Source organism: Orbicella franksi, chromosome 6 (genome assembly GCF_964199315.1).
Source record: "Orbicella franksi chromosome 6, jaOrbFran1.1, whole genome shotgun sequence".
In the NCBI taxonomy this organism is placed as follows: Eukaryota; Metazoa; Cnidaria; class Anthozoa; order Scleractinia; family Merulinidae; genus Orbicella; species Orbicella franksi.
Window position 1 is genome coordinate 1939426 of NC_138150.1, and position 25398 is coordinate 1964823.

General features: G+C 39.4%; 1 protein-coding gene across 2 annotated transcripts; it reads left to right on the forward strand.

Annotated features, from left to right (window-relative positions):
* Positions 1-9459: 9459 nt before the first annotated feature.
* LOC145490780 (uncharacterized) lies at positions 9460-21853 on the forward strand. Of its 2 annotated transcripts, none has more exons than XM_081469875.1 (2): positions 9460-11040; positions 18951-21853. In XM_081469875.1, exon 2 carries the CDS (start codon positions 18992-18994, stop codon positions 20279-20281), a length of 1290 nt encoding a protein of 429 aa, XP_081326001.1. In that variant the 5' UTR covers positions 9460-11040; positions 18951-18991; the 3' UTR covers positions 20282-21853. The 2 variants fall into 2 exon arrangements, with proteins under 2 accessions (XP_081326001.1, XP_081326002.1); XM_081469876.1 differs by lacking the exon at positions 9460-11040 and adding an exon at positions 11872-13068.
* The last annotated feature ends 3545 nt before the right edge of the window (positions 21854-25398 follow it).

A 25398-nucleotide genomic window follows, 5' to 3' on the forward strand; every position in this document is an offset into this window, starting at 1 on the left:
ACTCTGGGGTGAGCAGGAAAAAGAAAGAGACAGAGAGGTATTTTTCAATGAAACTCAATTTAATTTTATGATACTAGAAATTTACAAAGGGGTCATGTGTCAATCCATGATGGAAGACGCCCCGAAAACCTTTTAAAATACAAAACATTTTTATACCCCTACTGGCCCTGTCCCACCAAAAGGGGATCCGTCCGAAGACGCGCCGGCCAGTAGGGGAAAACTACGTACATATTTACAAAGTTTTCAAAAACGTTTTAACTTCAAAATAACAAATATTTTTTTACTCCTACTGGCCCTGTCCCACCCAAAGGTGATCCGCCCGAAGACGCGCCGGCCAGCAGGGGAAAACTACGTGCATATTTACAAATTTAATAAATTGTCGACATCATCTCGATTGATTTTGGTGTATTCGTAAGGATAGGACTCGAACGAATCGGGATCCGCGACCCGCTTGCCAAATACGATGGAGAAAAGGGAAGAAATATTGAACAGCAGACTATGGTTAACCGAAGCATATAGTGTTTGTGGTGTTGGGTTCTCTCAAATCTGTTATAGAAAACCTTCGACTCGTGATTCCTCGAAATAATTGCGGACAAACCAGCGGTTAAAGAAAAGAAATCTGTACAGGCCCGCAAATGATCTACTACTGACAATAATTAAATGCACTTTGCTTCATGAGGCACTGAACTCGATCTCAGATGCAATTCTTCTGACTAAATACCGGTACATGGGTACATCAAAACAGTACGTATCCAGCAATTTACAATTTTCTTCATTATTTACTCCATTCTCTAAGACCGAGATCATCAAACCCTTGGCTTTCATCTGAATAGATTTTTAGTGTTCTTCTGATTGATGAGTTTCGTTTTCTCATCACTTTTTTGTTCAATGATTTCAACTTTTCTATGGAGTTAAAGTATTGTCCGTCGCTGAAGGGGAACGAGAGACACCGTCTTCATCCTTAATGACATCAGCGGAAACACACGAAGCAGAGTAAGAAGCAGAAGCACAGGGAGTCTTATTGGAACTCTCAGATGAACTCTCACAGGCAGGAGAGGACTTCCCTTGTTTCTCCATTTTTGCCTCACACCTGCAAGGATAGATCACGACTTTTAAGTCAATTAAAATTGATTGTTGGTTCTGATCTTCGGAGCGTTGTGATTGGACCAACAACCAAAATTGCTGTAGTCATTCTATGGAACAGCATCGCCTAACATAGTCTAAAATAGTGTCACCTATACTGCTTGTAATATGTGAACAGAATCCTTCAAAATTAACGTTAGCGAATGCTGCGGTTAAAGGGCACTGTCATGAACATGTCAAAACCTCAATGTTGATGGACACATAATTATAAATGCCTAGTTTTGTTAAAAAACTGGAAAATAAGTTTATTGAAGCTATAAAAGTAGTGTTATAATGGGTAACTGATGCACAAGGTTGTGATATCAAATTGAAAAAATTAAACGGAATGTTCTGACAGGCTCATAAGCCGGCTGATATTCAGTTTACATTTGATCAATTTTTTCTTGTTAATAGTACTGTTTTGTCCGGTTTTTTTTTTCAAAAAAGAAAAAACCAACAACTTAACGAGACCAAACCATCAACAGGAAGGAAGTTGTCCTTCAGCAAAGGAACAAAGATATAGCACTTGTCTACAAAACACCCCTTTTTGACGTCAAAGAAAGCTAAAATGACACTTTTGCAAGTGTGACAGAATGACTGGCTATGTCCTATCTCGTTTAGAATGATATAATACACATTACCTATCTTACAGAATGTATGTAAGTTCGTTTGTTTTAAAGAATCCTTACTCGAGCAAAATTCTTTTTCTTGGATTCCAGGGCGGCTCGATGTTTCGTTGTTCAAGTTGGTCCCAGTTTAAGGACTGGAAGAACTCGTGTTTTCTAATCCACGGGTTTGATCCACCTTTGTAACCAATCCTTCTCAAGGGGTTCTTTTCCAAGAGCTAAAGAAAGAAAACCAACGGTAAGATAATGTAATTCTAAGAGACATATGTATTGGCCAACGAGGTGTATTTGATGAGTGCGAATGTCTACAATATCTAGAATTGTGGCAGCTGAAAAAAGGCGTCAGTATTTGAAGTTATCTTTTCTACAACGCAATGAAACCCTCGGTTGTTCAAACACAAACATAAACATATAGTTTAAAAGTGACTTTCAACTGATGGAATAAAAAGAAGTTGTCTTTATATGAGGAGGGAGAAATGCATGTCGGAACAGCTGTCATAAACTCAGCTCTCGCTGAATATATGTAATCATTAGTTTTGGAAAAGAATGTCTACCTACCTGTGTTAGCAAATTCCAAGCAATCTCAGACAATTTAGGTCTATATTCCACCTCGTCCATAACTATCGAGTTATAGAGGTCTCGGATGACTTTGTTATGAAACGGCTTCTGTTCATGAAAAAGAAAAACAAAAACAAAAACATCTAAGCGGGTTTGGAGTTAAAGGCCTTGCTTCATGGTTGCTGACGTCACATAGTGTCCTATTCCCAGTCCTCCGTGACCAAAGTGGTGTGAAAAATGATGACGTTTATTCATGACTCCAAGGAATATTGCAAAGAATCATATTTTTTCCTTGTTATTCAGTTAAAATAAAAAAGACAAACAAACATAAAAAAATGCATTGATTTTGCATCTAAAACAAATTACTACTCAGTGCAATTGTTTTCGACTCAGTTGCTTAAGTTAAACGCGTCTGCACAAATGAGTCCGCGCCTCCTTCGTTCCTCAGGGACGGGAATTTACTAATTATCCTAACAGTATCGAAGTTCTTCCATCGAGTTTTTGAGAACTAGTACTATTACAAGAGTATCGACAGCTGAAACTAAAGTCACTTTTAACTTGGATAATCACAAGTTCTGTCACAAACCATGGATGTGAGCATATAGTAAAGCATCACTCCAAGCGACCACCAGTCACAACAGGAATCATATGGCTGGTGTTCAATTACCTGAAAAAAAGTCATAATGAGAATCAAGACGTCATCATGGTTGTATCATTGTTTTTTAATGTATAGCGAAGTGAAAAGAGCTTGTAGAGCGACACTTGACAGGATCAGACAGGATCTCACATAATAACACAGAAATATTATAACGAAAAGCGAAGACAAACATACCGCTGTTTGTTCATCTCGTCGCCAATTGGACTGAAAGTAGACTCTCATTTTTCTCAGGGAACGAACACACAAACTCGCGCGAAATCCCCTCGCATGAGACGAGTCTCCTCATGCAATCTAATTTTTCGAGTGGGATCGCGCGCTCGCGTGCTCGCGCACTGGCGTATATACTCGACCATGTGGGACAATTCATATTTTAGCTCCTATCATCCCATAGCCTGAGTCAGACGCTATAATTTCTGATAATTTTTCATTTTCAAGGCTTGAGATTAGACATACCTCAGGCGCGATAAATGAAGGTGTCCCGGTTTCCCAATCTTCTTCGATTTTCTCGCCCAGCCACATGTCATCCATTGCTAGACCAAAGTCGGCGATTTTGAGGTGTCCCTCCTCATCCATAAGGACGTTCTGAAGCTTTAAGTCTCTGTCGTAATAATATGGAAGATAGAAACAGTTACAAGACTTTTAAGTGGCTTCCATACAAAGTAGTTGTAGTTCCCCAATATTAGTGCATGCGCAAAGCATGAGAGGACTGGGTACAAGTCATTTAAATCTATAGCAAGTCACCGAATCATCGTTGACAATTTAAGCTGAAAAGTAGCAAAATGACTGACTTGTAAAAAAAAATTGCCAAAGCTCATCAGTAAAGATGGCCTATTTACTCAGTCCATACAAAGTCTCCTCAACATCGATATATAGTGGGCTTTGGTAAATTGGAAATCTTTTAGAGACTTTGTATAAATTGAGTGGTATTAGTTTTGACATTTTACCCTGTCGCAGACTGCATTTCAGGCAGTCGAAAGCTTGTAATCTTTAATCGCTTTAGCCAGAGATCGTTTTTAAATTTTTACCAGGTATTAGTTTTGTTAGAAATGTTAGTGCGGTTTCAACTGAGTGCCGTAAAACCAAAACCAAAGTAATCACTCTAGCCAATCACAAAGGACATAGACAATACAGTGAACCAATCAAAACTCAAAGTAATTAAATGACACGAAGCGCGGGAAAATGAGTGCGAAACAAGTAACGATTGGTTTTGGCTTTAAAATTGGCGCGAGTTCTTTTAAGTAATAAGTGCAAATTACGACACTCAAATGAAAAGCGCCCTAGTAGCCGTACTGTACTCTAACGAGTGTAGGTAATCGTATTATAAGTATTCAAGTGTGGGGTAATTAATAGCAAAAGTGCTGTAAAATGAAGCAACTTCGATTTTACCTATGGACCACTCCTTGCAAGTGTAGATATTCTAATCCACAGATAATTTCAGCGATGTAGAATCTAAACCCATAAAGAATGAAAATATCACAATAATGAGACTATTTGGTATTATTAGATCAGAGGCCATTGTAAATTACGGTTTCACTTTGAAAATATCGAGCATCAAATGTTTGTTACCTTCCAAAGAACCATTGAGACACTTCATCTTAACTTTTTCTATCGTAAAACTTATTGTTTAAATACAGTTATTTCTCCTCGTATTTTATGCCAAAAAGGCTAAATATTCAAAATGCAGCTGTTCTACCTTTTTGCACACATTGGGAACCTATGATGATAGATAGCCTTTATCTCTACGCCTATTAATTGCGGACCTGTGAACTCTAGATATGCAATTATATATTAACGACTCGATGACTGCATGGCGCCGCGAACGGCTTACATTTTCGATTTCATCCTACCTCGCTTGCAATTCGCTGAACAGTTTTTTGTGCAAATTGAAAACCTTCTGCAGGTCCCCTGCGAGCATAAACTCCAATACCAAATAACGGCAGCCCTGAAATGCGAATAGATTACCGGGAAATTTATCAAATAGGATACGGCCAATTACTGTTACAGTATTATGAAATGCAAGGTCGCCTTTAGCACGCCAGGGGTATTGTTAGAGAACAATAACCTCGGATACTCTCCACTTCTGGGTGTGGCACGTGACGTGCTTAGACCAATCGCACACGGGAAAGAAACATGTGGTAAATAATAAACAGATTTTAAGACAGCAACAGAAAGCAATCGCTGCAAGATCGTCTGACGATCATCAGACTTTCAAACAAAGCTAAATTCTTTTTTTCCGTGAGTTACGCACGATAACTCTTACTGTAATTACAGCCAAAGCAATACTCCCTCTTCTGGGAGAATTGGACCAGTGGCAAGTCTCAGACCTATCTCAAGCTGGGGGGAGGGGAGTGGCTAAAGGAGAGGAGAAGGGTGGGAGGGGTACAGCATACAAAGTTAGACGTCTGTTCATATAACTTATATACACTTGTCAAGTTTTAAGCCATCAATTGTTGCCCTGTGTTTTCAGTAGTCGTTACACTTTTTTCTGTTCTTGAAACGCCGGGAAACTTAGGAAAACTTAGCTAATTGATCAAGAGGTATTCGATTTTCACATACCTCATAAAAGAACTCTCCACAAAGTGCGGACAGAAAAAGATTCCAAGTGGAATTACCAAGCTCCAAGATTTTTCTCTCTATCTCGTAACTGCCTGGATCAAATCTTTTTAATTCCTTGACGGCATAATCCATTTTGGTGTCATTCCGTCGATACAGACTAACCTAAATAACAGGAGTAAAATGAATGCGTTACTGTATTGCCATGGTCCACCTTTGAGGTGCTTTATATAACTTCAACCCACACATACAATACTAGTTCTCTGAAATGTCTAATTTTCACATAATGCTCGCTCGAAAGTAGACGAAAATCTGTTCGATAATCACAAAATATATATATATATGTTTCAGAATAGTTAGCTCTATTTGTTTCTGTCAGAAGTGAAACTTCTACAAGCAAACGCAACAAATTTCTAATTTTGTGGATTGGAGATTGGAAATTCCTGATGAATGGTAATCTATACGTTTCCCCACCTTTCCAAAAGCTCCTTCTCCAAGGACTTTAACCTCGGTGCAGTTGGATAAATTGTTAAGCCACAGAGCATGCACTTCCTTTCGACGAACTTTATTTTCCTCACAGTACTCATGTTGTTCTGTGTTCTTTCGTTTCCTTGTCCTTGTCTGAACAAAAAAAAAGCACAAGAGAAAAGCATAACTAACAACTTCAAGACCTTAAAATCTCTGCGCTTAATTTTCACTGTTATTTTCGTGTTAGCGGTATCTGAAGCATTAGGGCGAGATTTCTATCTGGCGGCTGACCATGAAGTCAAATGAAGAAAAATGTCCGCGTTCCTTACAGCCGACTTCGTTGACCATTAGTCTCCTCTCTGGTTGGCCAGAAAAATGCGGGAAGCCACTGAAAGCCGCGTTTTCCCGCTATTTTCTTCTATTACCTCCAGTTCAAATGAAAACTTTTTTTTATTTAAAAAATACTCATTGGCAAGAAGGCAGGCTTTTATTTATTGGGGCGTTTAAAGAAGAGTCACAGGATGTGGCCATATTTGACCTCCCTTTTGACATGACATGACATAGGATAAAAGTTGTACAAAGCCGTGGTGTCTTTGAACGCCTTTGACATAAGAGATCAAAGGTATGCAAAACCGTGGTGTCTTTGAACGCCTTTAACGCGCATCAAAGCTGGAGTCAAAGTTATTGACATGTTTGGCCTCGCTTTTGACAGGGATCAAATGTATGGAAAATCCATAAGATATTTGATTCCTCCTTTGACGTGCGTCAAAGGTGGAGTCAAAGTTAAGATCACATTTGCCCTCTTCTTTGTCAAAGATCAAATATATCGGCAAAGCCATGATTTATTTGACACACATTTGACGCGCATCAAAGTTTGGATCAAAGCTATGACCATATTTGACCTCGACTTTGATGAAGATCAAATATACAGTAAATCCAATTTTTCGTGCCATGCCAAGCCTTGTGTCGATAGCAAAAATTTGTTCTGAAAATGCTAAAAAACTGATGTAATTTATATTGACTAGTTTGGCGTCCAGATGCAATTATTCCCTGATGCCCTGGTCCCTAATGGAAATACTCTATGCTTTCATTGGTAAACCGTTCCATACGCCGGGCGAGGGCCGAGTTTTAAGAACTTTATTATGTAACTGATGCACATGATTTACCTTCTTGTCAACTGATATCTCCTCTTCCTTCACTGTATTGTCGCTGAAAACCGAAGGAAAAAGTCCATTTATTGAGTTGGTGTATTATGATTGGGTTTATCTTAGAAGAAAAACAGTTTTCTTTTTGCGAGAAGACTGGTCAAATTCGCCAGATATGTTGCTACTACTCCCGGGCGAGGAGGGGAAGGGGGAGGGGGGGGGGGGTGGGCGCTGCTGCAGGCATGCATGGCAGCTTTTGGCCTGGCTTTTTCTAAATACGTGGATAAACGCCTCGCGTGAAAATTAAAATACCGTACTTTTCAAAGCATACTTCGTATCTGGTAAACGCAAAACGCAGGCAATACCAGCGCTCTCTGCTCTAGTTTCTTTTCCATCACGCCGTTTACACTCGCACCCAGTCTCACAAGGCTCCAGGATGACGTTCGCTAACTTATTCAACCGATGGGATTCTGGGATGTTTCACGAAACAAAATTCTTTGATTGCGTAAATACTATGAACTTTCCTGCGTTTCGAATTTATTCTAAAAACGGCGTCAAAATTTGATAGGACGTGTCGGAGTCAGCGTTGCGTGCTATCTAACCTGTCTGGTAACTAAGCCTTGTTGATATTCATTTACTTATGCTTCCGAGTAAATGCGAATAAATGTTCCGCGCCATCTCGCCACGCGCGACCCTTTTGTTTACACTGTCGCCATGGACACGGTCCACAGATGGGACGAACCGATAAAACGCGTTTTCTTTCTGCTCGTAACGGCTGGTCTCAGTATATTTTGAAAACGCCGTTTTAAACATTGCTAAAACATCTCAAAAGTTGCTTTTTCTCGCGATCATATTAACGAAAAACGAAAGTCGTAGAACATTTTACAATACGCTGCTGCCAATGGAGAAAGCAGTTCACAAAGTTCAAATAATTTTTTTTCTCTTATTCGACATTAGCCTTACCTTTCATCACAACGATTCTTAGTAAAACGTCCAACGACATTGCTAACAGCCATGAACGCTAACCAACAGGTTACAAAAACCATTTTACAGTGTTGACAGCCGAAACTCCAGCCACAACCGAAAACCTGAATTTGTTCTGAAGACTGAAGTGTGTGTGTCATAATAAAAGTTGCGCTCTGCGCGCGCGATAGAATGTGGTGTTACTAGTTTGGTTCTGGAGACCATTTTATAGAAGAGGACAGAAGAGAGGGAAAACCATAGCGAGAGAGGCTGAGGACTCAAAGATCTCGCTGTCCATTTGGCATGAAAGTCTTGCACGCTTTCCCCGTCAACCTTTATGAACCTGCATTGTAAATGTTCAGTCAGTGAGATTGGTAAAGGCCCGCAAATGATCCTGGGATTACAAATGATCCCCACAAATTCCTGGCCAAATTGGACCGCAAATGATACCAGGATAGAAAATGATAGATTCCCGCATATGATACCGAAAAAAGGTAGGCCTTGAATGCCTCGTACTCCATGAAAAGTCTACGGATTTATATATTTTTTAAAATTATCCTAAGTGAAGGAAAGTTAAGAGTCTCACGCATAAAAGCAATAATAAAAAACAGTTAACATAGTGCGAGCACCGCAAAAACACACATAAAATATATGTTATTTACCGGCTGGGAGGTCCATATAGTGAAAAACTGTGACCGAGATCTTGAAAATGCTCCCCTCGGCCTGCGGTACGGACCGACGCTAAGCCGGAAAATGACATATTTATTTTTTTCCTGCGGTAAATTGGCTTACAAGTCGGTTTGTTTACACAACTTTGTTACTGAACTGGCTTACGTTCCGTCCACAAACCATTGTAAAAAATCTAACGAGCGAAGGAGCGAGTAACTCAGATACTAGACAAAGAAAGATGTACTAAAGAACAGACTCATTTCGAACTACTTTATGTTGGTTGCATCTAGTTGACCAGTTAAGTTCTCCAAAATTGTTTTTCCGTTGTGAAATGTGGTGAAAAGATTGAAGTTGTACTAGAAAACAATTGCTATCAGTCGATGCGAATCGCTCGAAATCAAACTTTTCTACGGTAAATTAAGTAGCAGAAAGCGAGGAGATCCGTTGAGTGTGTTCCACAGAAATTCTCTTAAATACAATATTGATCAGAGAGGCAAACTCGACTGCAGTGACTTTTTTTTGGCTTAAAATTATGCGGCGAGAGAAACACAGGATGACGCGCGATTACAGCGCCGAGCTACAAATAACCAAACAAACTCTCTCAGCTTCAAAATACATTATACTCAATTGAATTTACTTACTGTGACTTTCCTTGCCATTTAAAAGTGGACAGAGATAAACCTGCGTTGATTAATCGTCGATGGAAGTGTAAAAAGAGCAAAGGTTGACCATTACCGCTAGTACATGACAAACTGTGCTCTCTGAAAAACGCGCCATTTTGCGGGCCAAACGGGAAATGCGCGGGCTGAAAATGCATTTGCCGCCCTGATTCTGATTGGCTCCACAGATGTCAAACAACTTCGCTCGGCCAATGAGATCCTGAGAATACCATTTCAATGCTAGAGTTTTGGGCGAATTTTTGTGGATGAGTTTGCACTTGCTCACTTTGTGAGTTCTGCAGATATTTGTCGAAATGTTTCGCAGAAATTTACAGACCCCAGTTACACCAGTATGGCGGCTGGAAAATAGCATAGTGTAAACATCTGGAACTTACTTTGGCTATCTAAGCGACTGATTATCAGTACTGAACAAACAAGCATTTACATAAGCACTTTTCCTAATGCTCTAACTTCTAAAGAAGCTCAAAATCATTATATTAGTATATTTTTTTCAACAAAATCGATCGTAGCCTTGTGTCACGCATCTCCATAACCCTGAAATTCAAAATACTCTGGTTTCCAAACGTAGCACGCTATTGAGCTGTAAAATTGTAAACAGATGTAAATATACTCCCTCTTATGCCTGATGAAGATAAAAACTTTGGTGGGTCTTAGTTTTGGATTTAAGAAAGTGATGACGTCACGTAAAACGATCTATAGATTCAATGTGCCTGTGTATGATTTCTGCAAAGCTGCATGTATTTTGACCCGCCAGCCTTCGACAACAAGTAACTAAAGCCTGCGTCATCAGTATAGACTGTTTTGTAGTTCGTCAACGGCAAATGGCCCTGAGTTGTGGTAAGGAAACAAAACTTACGTGTAGCTCGGCAAATGGCCATGATGACTCTCAGATCAGGTGGTCAGAAAACAAATTTTCCTTTGGTTAAATCAGAATCACATTATTTGTGATCTTTCCCTCTTTCGATCCAAACCTGCTGAACATGTATCTCCTCTCCAGGGTACTTTATCTGCTGTTTCTACTCACAGCCCAGTATCTGTTAACTGGGAAATTCTCTTTCTAAGGATCTCTTATGTAAGGAAATTCAACCACTGCAGCTCCTCAGATTCCCGTGTATATTTTCTTTACTCCTTTCCCTTCTATCCCTTCCTGACCAAGGGTCCAGAGTGAGTTGTCATTTTCTCAACTCAGTTCCTCAGCATCGCAAAAAAGAAAATAAAAATAAATGAAATCCAACGCCTGTGCATGCAACGAACCGTCCTGTCAACTCAATTACTGGCAGCTGTTTCTCACGCTAACAGTGTTAACCGGCCTAAAAACAAAGCCATTGTTGTTATTGTTGATCATGCACTCCCGCAGTGATTTTACCAGGTCCCCTCTGATTGTAGCCAATCACATTGAGTTGTTTGAAAGCGAAACATTCTATAGTCTCGGCTGGCATGTATAATATGCGAGTTGGCATAAAATGGACAATTCACGCGGGCTTTCAAAATGCCTGAGTCAAATTTACGTACCTAAAGCTTGTCAGAAGGTTTGCAAGGCCGTAAGAAAACTCAGTGACCCTCTCTGGATTAGGGTAAACGACTCTGATTATCACAGGGTAAGAGCTAATTTTGATCATTATGCTTTGCTGCTGATTAACCCAACGTAATACTATTGTGCGACGAAACAGTTGAAAAAGTCCTATATTATTTTGTATTTCTTACCTTAACCAAGTCTCGGTGCGTGTTTGCTAATTACAGTGTTGGCACTTAGCAACCATGCAGTTCAAGAGCGCGCAACGAAACTGCTTAAATTCAGTAAACTCTGGCTCGGGTTGAATTTCGCAAAGAGACGACCGTGAACAAATTATTTCTCTGCACGCGGAAATATAACGAGAAACAGATGAACCTCTTCGATAGTGCGGAGATGTTAACTGGATAAACTAACACGGCTTTTTAAGTTCAACCGCTTGTTTAAGAGAAATCTTCAAGCGTTCATCTTTCCATGGATCGGATCTTCTTCTCGCGAAGTAGTTTGACAGGTTTGAGGAGTAAAAAAGACGGCAGTGTTGGCGTTTAAATTTCCATTTTGTTAGGTGTGATATTTTCTCACGTAACCCATTGATATTTGTCCTGCTTTCACTCTTGGTTAAATAAAACATTTTTTTCACATATGGTTTCTACGAACGATTTTGATTTTTCTGAAAGTATAAAACAGTTCGGGTCTTCCTAAGAAATGTTTCCCGCTTCTTTGATACGTGCTCAGTTTAGTTTCCACTGGCTCTCTCAGTATCACTGCGCCGACGGAATTACAAAACACTGAGAAGTTTGACTCTGAAAATAAAACGCATCAAATGTTTTCCGTCCACTATACACCGGGGGAATTTAAAAGCGCGACAATCACCGGTTGTTTTGGATTTGAGTTTGAGGAAAACTCGGTCACGCAAATCTCATGATAATCGTGTGTACATCGTTTTCGAAAGTACTGTTGTAAAATGTTTTTCGTCCGCGCTAAAAGACAAAGCCGGCGTTTCAAAATCCTCCGTCTTGAAGAGCATTTTCGAAAAGCCCCGTTGTCGTGACGGATTAGTGTGGACGGTAGGCCTAACCGTAGAAATAAAACTGCGTTTTCAAATTTCTCCGGCGTAATACGGACGCTCCCTTGCCTTATTACAAAGCCTGCTCGCCGTCATAAAGACCAATCAAAAGGGAGCTTCTTTTGATGGAAATCTCAAGTCTCTGAACATGCAATGACAGCTACCTCGTCCCCAGTCGCCATCGGGCAAAAAAATAAAATTAGGCTGTTAAGGAGGAAGCAATAACAACATAGAAGACGAAACAAGGTCTCTATTTTTTTACCGCCAAGTTTGTCCACAGAAACTGTTCAACAACATGACAGGGCGATTCAAAGTTTTCTTATGTGCATGTTCCCTCTCTAATACCTTCATCGTATCTTTCGCCTTTCAATTTTGCCAAGTTGTTTTATTGGGCCTATTCCACAGTCCCTCCCAAACCGCGTACTTTCAAATTATATTTAAGGAAATAATTTGATTACTTCACTGCAAACTAACCAACTAGAGGTAAAGCTCAAGTACAGTCTAGCTCCCGAATAATTCGTACCATGTAAACTAGAAACACATTTTCGGCACCTGCATGATGGCATATTAGCGAACCCTCATCACAAACAAATTGGGAAATTAGCACCCAATAAGCCACTCTTGAACAAACTCAATCTGTTATCTTCGACACGTTGTCAGTGAAACAATGCGTGTAATATCCTTGAAAACAAACACGTTCTTGGTGCTTTAATTAAAACAAGAAACTACTCAGTCACCGGACTTAAACGCCTTCGTCTACTGACAACAAACAGTCTAAAATGATCCGTAAAGTGCCACGTTCAATTAGAGAAAGAATGGAGAAGTTTGTTCGGGCAGACGGCATCTTTTGTTAGCGTCGAGAAGAAAGACGAATTAGCAAATTGGAATAAAGGATGCCCCACGCGGTTTAAACAGACACCAGATAGTTGAGATCTTTGAAAAGTGCTTAGATTCAGCTAAAAGCCACTTCAGACTCTCAAAACAGTTATGATATCGCAATAAAGCGAACGTCCGCAGGATATCGCGCCAAACAAGTGGAAAAACAACAAGGTGAGAGTGTAAACAGTGGCTAAACTTGAGATAATCGTGGCCGCATTTTAAGTCTACCGCAATTTGTTAAGTTATTGAAGAAGTTATAAGTTCAGTTTAATACTCGGCAGTCTACTCTTGCTTGAGATACCATTCAATACAACCAGCATATGCTTTTCACGAGCAGCTCGCTGTGTCCTCGCAGCATAATATTCTAGCGTGTTTACCTAGAACAATTAGTAACTAAGCAGTTTGACTCGATTCCAGAGGCGGAAATTCATATTGGAATATTGGAAATCTATCTCTTTATCACATTCCAGTTATTGCAGTATCGAATTACTTTATCAAGTTTTTATATTAAAGTTTTTGATGCTTTGTAAGGTGTTCTGTGACTAACAAGTTCTTGTCAGGCTTTTTTAAAAACTTGACAAGAAGACTTAACAAGAGAGGCTGACAGTTTGCAATTTGTTTTGTGAGCGGTGCAAGCACAGAAGCATACTTCTGTCAATTTATCCACAAATTCTATACATACCGAGCACACTCACCGAAGCTGAGAAAAAAGTGAGAGGTCAGAAATGACGTTCGCTTCTCGTCTGAATGCTTTAAACCTGTACATGACTCTCAATGAAACCCCACATATCATTATAATGGGTGCGCTTGCAATATTTTACCAGTCGTGATGAACTCCTTTGATTATGTTTTTTGTAGGCTAAGCCTTGGAAACAATCATCGTATAATTTTGATAATAAACCCTAGCTTGTACTTGCTAAACAGGCTTTCTGCTGGGTTTACCTTGGGAGGTTTTTCTTTTATCGGTTTTCTTTTATTTGAAAATGGTCAAATTTGAGCCAACAACACCCAACATGTCGCAACACATCGCAACACGGTTGCGATGTGTTGCGACATGTTGCGACATGTGTTGCGATGTGTTGCCAAACGCACGCAACATGTTGCGCCCAAAAATGTTGCGATCGTTTGGCCGGGGCTTTATATGGCAAACAAGAACAATTTAATTCTTTTAATGTAACTGGTTTGTACTAACTGACTTTGTGCTTGTGAACGGCGATGAGCTGAACTTAATTCTGCCAAAGTTTGCTCGGCCTCTTTACTTTTTTGCTCATCAGGCTTTTTGGTTCTTCGATAAATAAATGTTGTTGGAAGAAAATAGTCAATATTTTTGTAACTTTTTCACCGCAAAACATTACCGGTTTAGATGCCGGTCTAGATGGAAAAATCTAGACCGCTTTCAATACCGATTTCAGCCAGTCAAATTCGTAAATTCGGTAGTTCCCAAGTCCTTGTGAAACATAGCCATATAATAAATTAGAATATTGTTTTTTCCAGCCGAGGCTGAATATTCTTCCTTTTCTGCTTATGTTACCTTGAGAATATTCTTAGATTAAAAAATAGCTTTTTACTTAGATTGAAAAACAGCGTAGCAGTATTTAAAGCAGTATTGTTTTACAATTTAGTTTTTCGCCTTGTATTCACACAATCGACGGTATGATTACTTCACAACTTTGTATCTACGCTGAGCCCTCGGTGATCGTCATTGGTCGGTGAGGTTGCTAAGAAACGGCGTGCGCCCCATTACACGAGAACACTGAGCGGAGACTCTCTAAAGTAGAAAATCAAATGAAATGGCTGTTCCCAGTGGGAAATCATCGGTTTAGAAAGAAGAATACTTTGAGAACTATCGCTAATTTAATTCATTCATTCAGTCCTTCTCAGAACTTGATCTTAGAAGATTTCTTCAAATAAAGATCTAAAAGGTGACGTTTGCTAGCGACACGATTTTCGTTTCATTTAGGATAATCTGCTCAAAATCATAGCAAATATAAACGCGCCAATCATATCGTCGCTTGAGCCCGCCCCTCGCCAACTAACAGAGACTCATAAATTTGAAAGCTTTTCCGAAAGATGAAAGGGATAGAAAACTGTGAGCAGCTGGGTAAAGATCTTTCATTCAGTCGAATTTGTATGTATTTAATTTTAAAATCAGATGAGTTGGGCGCTTAAGGCTTCATACCTGTTACAAATCACTTGCACAAAATGATCTGCAAACGATTTAGAAAATCTCAGAAATCTGACCAATAGACTGTACATTTATTAAACGAAACACAGTACCCTTCTCTAACATACTGAAAATACTGATTCAAAACATACAAGAACTTTTATAGCACTCTATTTAGTATAAATGCCAGGTTGCCCTTTAAAGGTTTGGCACTCTCTTGGATTTTATCCAGACTTTGGTGTTATTCTTTCGCCAAAGATCTCAGACGTGACTAGACGGTTTCGTCGCAACGCGCTGTTCGTTCCATTACCGATAAACCCTTAAAAATCGTACCAAACAGAAATGCTAATCATGTTTCCGCGTGACTCCGCCCTACGTCAATTAACGGAGGCTCGTAAATTGGAAAGGTTTGCCAATGTTAATATGTAAGCGTGGAGAGAATAAATTTGTCAGCAACAGAACATGGAACATCTCCACTCAAATTATGTACACATTGCTTAAAATCTGTAATTCGCAGAGATTCTTTTCTTTGGAAAAGTCATTTGGAAATTACATCATGCGATCCACGGGATGTGAGGTACTTTCATAAGAATTGTTACTGCGAATATTGTGCATTTTATACCACAAAATAAATGTACTTGAGCTTGTAAACCACAATACAGGCAAAATAAATAGTCGAAGAACATTCTAAACTCTAAAATCTACTCTTGTTCCTGGGTGTAACAAGCTCCTCTAGTTTTGAAATTAAAATGACCCTTCGAGAATTTGGCATCTAACATCAGTCCAGCACATGTGTACCTGGAGGTGTTGATTTTTTATTTCTTATAAGGTTTTCTCATCAGTCTCATGCAGTAGAATTGTTTATTTAGTAAAAAGAGGATCATGTTTGTTTGGCTTTCTGAAGACAATCTGAATTATTATTGTTATAAGTACTGTAAACAAAGGTGTTCGTGCAGAACACGACAAACGTGCAAGAATAATTTTCGATCATCTGCTCAAAGCCGGACGGAGAGGAAAAAGTTCGACTAAACTCAACTGGATACCGGATAGGTAAGCTTTACATGTTTTGTTATTTCTGAGAAAGAAATCTTAAAACGCTCTTAGAATCGTTCACCTAAAATTCTCACGGGATAATGTTCAACTCCCATTCAATCACTTCAAGTTGATTGATTCTTTGGTATAATAAACAAAATTTATTTTCCTTGCAAACGACGCTGTATTGCATGTAAGTTTATATTCAGTCGTAAAAAGCGTTTTTTTTTTTTAAAAATGTTTCTATTTCCTTAGGCGACTTCATAGATACAAAGGTTTTTTATTTTTCTTGGTGATTGGCAAGCTCGATTTCTGTGGAAAATTCAAAGCAAACTGGCCTCGCTCGATACTTACATTGCTACGGATCGAGTAAATCGGCCAAGATTCGAACTAACTTGAAGTCATTTGTCCAGCCTTAGCGATGTATGAAAACCCTTGAAATCCGGGGTCAGAGGTTTGGGGAAATTTGGCGTTTGCAGAACCTTCTATATTTCGATGTCCGCGTTGGCAATCACAGCCAGCGCTACAGGTAGATTATATTAGTCGTGAAACTGAGTTCTTGGGTTTTCGTTGGGTTTGACTAGTTCTTTGAAAGGTTTGACACAGCTAAATATAATGATAAGGATCTTTTGTTTTCTTGACGAAAAGTATCTAGCAATAAACTTTGCTTGTGCATGGTAAAGGTTTCAGCATCTGATTTTGGTCATTACTGCTTATAGTCAATTGTTATTAGTTTGGAAATAACCAAACTTAGAATGTGATTTTTGGTCATGTTGGTTATTTAGAGTAGGTGACATCCTCATGCTACGAAAAAAGTATTGTTTTATAATCGGTTTCCTCTTTCTTTTCTCAAATATAGTTAGTTTGATTCATTCTGATCTAAACAAATGCGAGGCGAAGAATTTAATTTAACAACTGCAAATTGAATTTTTTTTGTTAAAAATCCATTGTAATGTTCAAAACTGTCAAGCTAAATACAACCCGTTGTTTTCCAACTCTTTTCCAATTTAGATTGAAATGAAAACGATTGGGGTTGTCAAAATTTGCATCTGTAAAAAACAATATGAACGCGTCAAATTCTAGAGAGAATCAATATCACTTCGAGAGCAAAATAAGCAAGCTTTTGTAATGTCAAATCAGAACGCTTGCTTTTACAACACAGCTTAAATGAATTATTAGCACAATAAAGAGGTATTGACCGATATCGACACCTCAGAATATCGCTGAGGAGCACAAATTGACAGAAATTCCAAATGATCTCCTCAAAACAATAGTGAATAGCTGGCTTACCAGTTTCCAACAGGTTGTGTCAACGTTATCCTTTTCCAAAACGTGCCAAAATAAGAAATTTAAATTTTTAATATCTATTTAAACGAGCTGGTTTGGATTAACAGCAAAGGATTGTTTCGCGAGTTAAGATGGATACTTGACGCTTTTAAGCCATAAGAAAAACAAGTTTATATTCTCTCCTACTGTGATTCTCCATGTGAAATGATACGTACGTACGTCGATTCAAACGAAGGGAAGACCAAAGCAGTTATTGGCCGGTCACAGTCCCTGCATGTCATTATTTCCCAACAAAAGTTGAAACTCTTCTGTTTGAAAAGACATTCACTACTTCATCTTGCCTAGGAAAGAGCTGACGAGGGACCTGTTCAAAGGAGGCAGTAAGTTGTGTAAAATTCTGTAAAAATGCTTAGAATTTTGCCATTTGTACATGTCAGTGTTATTACAGATGATATGACGCTTTTTAGAAGCTGGCGTTTCGGACAGATATAAGACTTTCATACAAGCGGGGAATATATTGAACGCGAAAAGCCTTACAAACGCGAATTATATGCGTTCAGCTTCTAAAGATATGGAGATAATCATTTTTTAGTGATTTCATTTACAAGGCACACGTCAGATGTCATGCAAACAATTTCAGTCATACTTTACGCTAACAGCAACGGTACGCTGTTTTCTTGAACTTAACACAGTTCGCCGAGTGACCGAGAAAATCCATAGACAACTTTGACATAATTCGTATGCTAGGTTGCTTGAAGACGTTGAATTTTCTTTCTAGGGTACAAGTTACAATTAGTAAACAGAATTTATCTGAATTGACGTCTCCGTTCTCCCAGTCTGGGGGACATCTCCATCGCCGCCAATTTAAAGTAGGTTAAGTGATATAATCTAAACACGAGCACCAGGATGCATACCTATTTTTATTGACCAACCGTGAGGTCCAGATGTAACACTGAAATATATATTGTTCTCGTTCTTTTCTTTTTTTTTCATGCGCGGAGCGTGCACGTACAGTCGAACTGAAAAACACTGGAATAGTTAGACAAATTAATTAGACATGATTCGATTCCCCTGGACTCTGCATGGAGCAAAAGAGAAAAAAAGATTACAACGATTCTTCCCGCCAGGACCACAATAGGGAGAGAAATAAATAGTTTAATTACAGCTGCTTTGGCAACTTCCAGCTGATCACTTGTCATTTCTTATCACAAAATTGTAATGTGAAAACATTTCTAGTAGAGGCCTTGTAAAGAGACGGAAATCAGCACATAATGTACCAATTAAAGAGATCAAAGGATGGCAAATTAGAAGTTGTGTATTATTTCTTCCTCATTTGTTCTCCTTGGGGAGCAACGCGTTTCCAGGCAACGAAAAGGGAGGCAGAGGGGAGAGAGCCTGGGAAAGATGTTGCTTTTCAACTTGGATTTTGCTTTAAAACCGGAAGTAAAGAAACATTAGTTAATAGAGGCAGTCTGAGTCACGTGTTGCTTGTCATGTACAAAAGCACTAAGACTAATGTGGTCGGTAAATATCCTTAAGTAAATAATTTCTTGTTTTGTCCATTTTCTAGACTGTTTTCTCAGAACTTGACGGGAAAGCAGTGAATTGAACATGCCTCATCTTAAAGTGAATGTGAATGGAAAGAGGTACACTTTATCTGGCCTGACTCGGAGAACTTGCAGCAAACAGATCCTATGCGCATTGGCCAAAGTTGACGCTGAACTGCAAGCCACTCAAGCGTTCAGAAGCGAACTGCAAAAGGATACGGCATCAGGCTCTGGTCTTGAAGAACAATGCAGCAGACCAAGGAAAGCTCGAGAGTTGAAAAAAAAACTGAGGAGAGAGGAGAAATGCTCCACTCATAAGGAGGCAGAGGTGAAAGGAAAAAATGGAAAGAAAAGTACGGGCCGTAAAACGCGTTCGACAAATTTAAAAAAGAGCGTGGAATTGGACAGTAAAGGAATTCAAACTTCTTGTGGAATGCTTGAAGCATTAGAAACAGTTGCCGAGAGTCAACAAAGTTGTTTACCATCGCAACATGAGGAAAAGGACTTGAAAGGCGATGTCGTTGAGAAATGTTTACCGACCTCAGAGAATTTAGAGAGAAGTACTTGTGGACACGAAGCCAAACAAGCAGATAACAAGGGAGCTAGCGTTGAAGATCAGGCCAAAGATACTGACCACGATACAGGAATTAGCGAGTTACATTCAGACAGTTCTTTTGAGCTCAACCAAATGTTACACAAGACGGAAAAGAACGACGTTGGCGAGAGCTCGCAAGAGAAAAATATAAACCGCGTATCACCTGTTACAATAAAATGCGCGTCTACGAACACAGATCCCATGGAGCCAGTTGACACCACGGACCCGCGCATGCCAGAAAGTGAGACATCGAATTCCCTAGACGATGGTTTCATCGTGGCTCAGCTGATTGGCAGCGAAACTGACGTTGAAACAGACGACGAATGCAGGTGCGTTTATGTTGATTCAGGGTCGGAGGAACTTCGAGAGGAAATCGAAAAGGTTCGTGGTGACTTAAACTTAACAGAGGCGAAATTGATTGAGCAAAATAAAACAATCGAGACTTTGAATTCTTTAATTGGCGCAGAAGAGATCAACCTGACGGAATTTTCCATAACTGCTGACGTCACTGCTGACGTAAACAAACGAATCGACGAACTCAAACAATCGATAAAATTAAGTAATCAGTTGTACGATTATCAAAAGCTGGAGACGGAAGCTAATGCACTGGAACTAGACAGGGTTGAATCCCAAATAAGGAGAAAGAGATGGCACGTAGAGTCCCTTTTGAAAGAACTGCACAGCGCGCGGAAAAACTCTCCCAAGGGGGTTGGACAGGGGAGGAGTGTTGACTACTCGAGAGAGGGTACTCTAGTTTAAGACATTGACAGCATTTTGATATCAGTATTCAATTTTGTTACAGTTACATTTATAGTCACCCCCAAGTTTCGTTTTCAAGTAAGGTGTCTTTGAGCGAAAATATCACTGGCATTTAATAATCTTTATTCACTGTTCAAGTTTATTCCACCATTTGGTGACATCTGTCGGTCCCTAGCAGAAAAAGAAACAAACTCTTCTAAAAAAGATCATAAAATAGAATACACAAGAACACTAGTGTATATTGAGATCATGATATATAGTTACAATGCGACCAGAATTAAGTACTCATTGTGCATTACATGAACTAAACTTTCTAGTGCTGTACGACCCATAAATAAACATTTTACAAGTTACTTGTCTCTGTACATGTCAGTACACGAACTAAGCCCTACGCGCGAGTCCGCTTACCGAATAAAAATAAAAAACCATGGATATATGTTCATTTAGCGTGATATTACCGAAGTTGTTTCTCAGCGACGGAGGCGAAACATATAGTAGCGTGAAGTTATGAGAAGCTGCACCGGATGTAGGATGTTACGGCAGGATACAAGCCGAAATTCCATGTGCTTTCCATCTTTCCTTCATCGAGGTTCGTTATAATACTGAGATCAATTCACGGCTAATCTCTGTTATTACAGATTCATGCACCTCAAAGCTTTAGTTCTCTTTCAGTGAATCAGTTGTACACCTGCATAGTTATGTCAAAAATATTTTTATATCTTTTCATTGCTTACTTTCTGAACAAATGCATACGCTGCAATTTTTCGTATAACACGGCCAGTAGAGGTTTAATGTTTACAGTTACCTTCCTAAAATGTGTCAGCTACCCTTGTGAAGACGCAATTGCTTTATGGTGAGCGCGCTGATCTCCGGATCGTGTGGTCCGTGTTCGAGCCCTGGCTGGAGACATTGTGTTGTGTTCTTAGGCAAGACACTTAACTCCCACAGTGCTTTTCTCCACTCAGTTGTATAAATGGGTACCGGTTAATTTAATGCTGGGGGTAACCCTGCAGTGGACTAGCATCCCATCCAGGGGGATGTAGAAATACTCCTTGTCGCTTCATGCTACTTTACCGTTACGTCACTCATAAAATCCTAATCCAGTAGACGTGGGTGCATGCGCACAACTTTGGAGAAGAAGAAAGCGATCCCACTGTTGCAACGTTACGGGAAACTTGCGCGCAACGGTGTTTGTGGCCGGAGTAGCACGCAGTGGAATTTACACATTGTGCGCAATACTATATTGCGTGCCTGCATCTTAAAGATTTTCCTAAAAATGGCATCTTGAAAACATTCACTGTGTTTCATTAAGTCTCTATGGAAACATGGTATAAAATATATCTCTAGCTTTTATTTCTCAACAGAAACAGAAACATAAGTTTACCCCAAAAACGTCAGCGTTTCCAAAGTATGGGAACACAAGTAAAGGTTTGGAAAACTCTTAACACCGAAAGAAAGTTTATCCTAAGATTAGTGTCTCCACAGCGCCCTTTTAAACATCCACTTAACTCGCCGAACTCTATGAAAAGATAGAACCGTTATCTATTGATTTATTGACCGCTGAAACAAATGCTTGGCAAATTTGAATAACAAAAACAAAATTAACATCTTAAAATTCCCATATAACCTTATGACTTTGGCATATCTTTGCTTCGCGGGTACGAAATTGGCACGAAGAAATACAAGATCCGGAACAATTATCAGTTGCAAGCAGGAGGTAAGTAGGTTTTTCTGCTTGTCTTTCCTCGTAATTCAGGCAAACTGACATATCTTTTAAACAGCATTGCAGCAGTATGGATGTCTGTTCAATCGAACCACATAAGCAGATAAGACGGTATCAAGCACCGATTTGAAATCACTGCAAATCAGTTATAATGTACACCTTGTTTGTTTACGTTGTAGCGTGAAAAACAAGTCTTTGTGCTTTTTTATTAGTACAAATTTGATAATCATCTTAAGTGAAAGCGTTTTCTGTTAAGAACGTTAAAACGTAAGTTCTCAGCTTCCAGTCTAAAGCCTTTTAAAAACTAAAATGTAAAAGCGCGAGATAAAACATAATTCTCGCGCTTTTACATTTTAGTTTTTTAAAGGCTATAGACTGGAAGCCGAAAGCTAATGTTCTAAAATTCGTACCAGAAAACGCTTCTACTCAACATGATTTGTAATCCTGGTTACTTCTCTATTTTTAACAAATTCTATAACTAAATCTTCGTGACGAGATTCACGTTGTAATGTCAGGCGAGTTTACTAACTATAAACATTCGTTTGTCACAAATAACATCAGACAGCTTTCCGGCGAAACAAAGAACTGCACATAAAATTGTAGCTAATATTCTATATAGTATTGATTTCAAGGAGACTTAGTTTTGCGATCGTTTGATTTCTAAGACTGATTTCAAGTTTTTATTTAAATTTCATACCCAAACACCCAGAAATTAATTTATAAAACAAGCGAACATTATATGAGAATAACCAAAATCTTCATGCAACTAGCTAGTGGATTTTGACTGTCCTGATGCACTATTAATTCTCAAAACTAAAAGGATACAAATGAATAGGAATAATGAGGAGAATTTATGTTTTGATAGCAACACTGTTGATAAGGATGGTTTGATCATCCTTTATTTTTTCACTCAGAAAAAAATATAGTACTAAAAAAATGAAGTAATCAGATGGGATGTTGTGAAAAAGGTGCCTATTTTTTTTTTTAATACCCGCCTTCGCGCTTTAATCGGCAGTAAATCCTTTTTTCACATAAACAAAGACATTTTTTCAAAGATCGTTCGTTTCCCAGATATTGAGATGGTAGAGCATTGAGAACCTTCTTTTGTTAGAAATGATTTGTTCTCCCACAAAATATTTATTTAAAAAACCAATTTTATTTAGCAAGTGGTAAACACACAGGAATTAAAGCCTCGTGCTGTATTAAGCCGATTTAAACAAATCAAAATTCTAGATCTAACAGAGGTAGAGGGGTATAAAACAAAAGAAACCTCAAACCTCGCTGTAAGATTTCTTTTGTTTTAACCATGTTAGAATGTTAATATGTCGAAACAGGGATATTTTTTGTATTTTTTTCATGTCATGGAACAAATACCAGGTTTTGGGAATGTACCAAAATTGAAACTGTGACAAGTTAATTTGCTTTCGTATGGTTAGCGTGGACGTAAAATCCCGGAGGGGGGGGGGCTCCCATGTAAAATAGACAGGGGTGCTCGTCGGAAATTTTGAAAAGACCCCCTAAGAGGAACCAAGCTCCTGTTTTGTGGGCGTAGCTTGAAATGTTTTTCACCCCTAAAAGCTACCAATTCTAAAACAACACATTATCTCTTATTGTTTCGCTTCAATACACTAATGGGTAACGCAAAAGCTCCCGCTGGGGACCTTTTGAGGATCAACACCCTAAGAGGTACCGCCTTTTGAAACCGCCTTTTTAATCCCTAAAGTGTACGATGAGCACCCCCGTCGTTTTATTACGGGAGGCCTCCTCCCCCGGGCGTGAAAAATGCAACAAAAACGATCTCCTACCGCGCATGTCTTGTGTTGACCTTCGTGAAAGCCAGCTGTTCACACAGAAGGTCGACGAACAAGTTTAAAAGGACTGGAATGGAGCTGTCACAGTGATATGTGTATCCCCGTGATATGTGTATCCCCGCACACATATCACTAGTGATATGTGTATCCCCTCCAAAATGGCGACCAGTGATATGTGTATCCCCCACCCCCCTCCCCTCTACTTTAAAAAGCAATATCCTCCTTGAAAGCGCTCTCGTCGTCCGGTCGCTTACTGGACGAACGACTAACCCAAACAGGCTTAAAACACAAATCTCAATTTTTGTAGTTGAAAAAGTTTACGTATCTGCTGCTGGAATTGTGTTCTTGATCCTAACTGGTTTTCTGCGAGCAGGATATAATGAATTTAAAGTTGAACACCAAATGGATCTAGATATATTTCAATTTGAGTTTCACGGCACCGGATTTCTAGGACGATATTAATTGCGCGGTTTGACGCGGTGCATTCTCACCCCTCGAGTAACGCATATTCATCTGTTCATCGCCTTGTTTGCATCTGAATTATTCGTGGAGTGAAACACATATCACGGCTTCGACCCGATCGCCATAAAATGATTAGTGGCACTCGTGTATCCCCTGCACCCGCTTTTCAGTTCGACTTTTTGTAAGATATGTTAAGTCTCAAGCTGTATTAACATTGCTATACTGCGAATATTGCTAGCACGTTTCATAATATTCGACGTTTATTCTTCGGCAGTTAGCCTAGATTACGGCTGTCTTCAGGGGATACACATATCACTGCGCCATGTAATAATTAGTGATATGTGTATCCCCTGCATGCGGTCGGCGACGGTGTACAACCGAGGTCAGTGAAACTCCAGAAATCCCAAGCTATGAATAAATGCCGGGTGTGAATATTTCTAGCAAGCCAGTTTTGACAATGCAAATGTTATGGGCATTTTTCTTCTTGGGTAGAAAGCCAATATAACAGCTGTGTCCATGGGGATACACATATCACTAGTTCATGAAACAATCAGTGATATGTGTATCCCTTATTATCCCGTGCACGCGTGCACGCGTTTTTAGTGGAATTATCGAGTTTCAAACTTCAGTGAACCCAAGCCGTGTAAAAACGTCGGGTGCTAATATTGCCTGCAGTTTTGACAAGGTTGATGCGCTATATTATAACAGTTGTGTTTCTGGGGATACACATATCACTGCGCCATGAAATAATTAGTGATATGTGTATCCCCTGCACGCGATTTCAGTTTAGATATTTAGACATTCGAGTTGCAAATTCCGCAAACCTCAACCTGGGTATAAACGTCGTAGCGAGTAAGCAGCCAGCACGTTTCGGTAATAATTGGCCATTTTCTTCGATCAGGTAGATAGCCAATCTAACGGCTGTGTTTAGGGGATACACACTGAGATCACTGCGCCATGAAATAATTAGTGATATGCGTATCCGCTGTTCGAAGTTTTAGTCAGATATACAATCGAGTCGGTTGGAACTCAACCAAGCTCAAGAAATCCTAATCTGCTCCGTTGGGCGCGAATTCATTTCTGGTTTCTTCTACTCTTTACAGCGTTCGTCGGAACCTCGC

Coding starts and splice junctions, on each gene's coding strand:
- LOC145490780 (XM_081469875.1), top strand. CDS start 18,992: ATGCCTCATCTTAAAGTGAATGTGAATGGAAAGAGGTACACTTTATCT.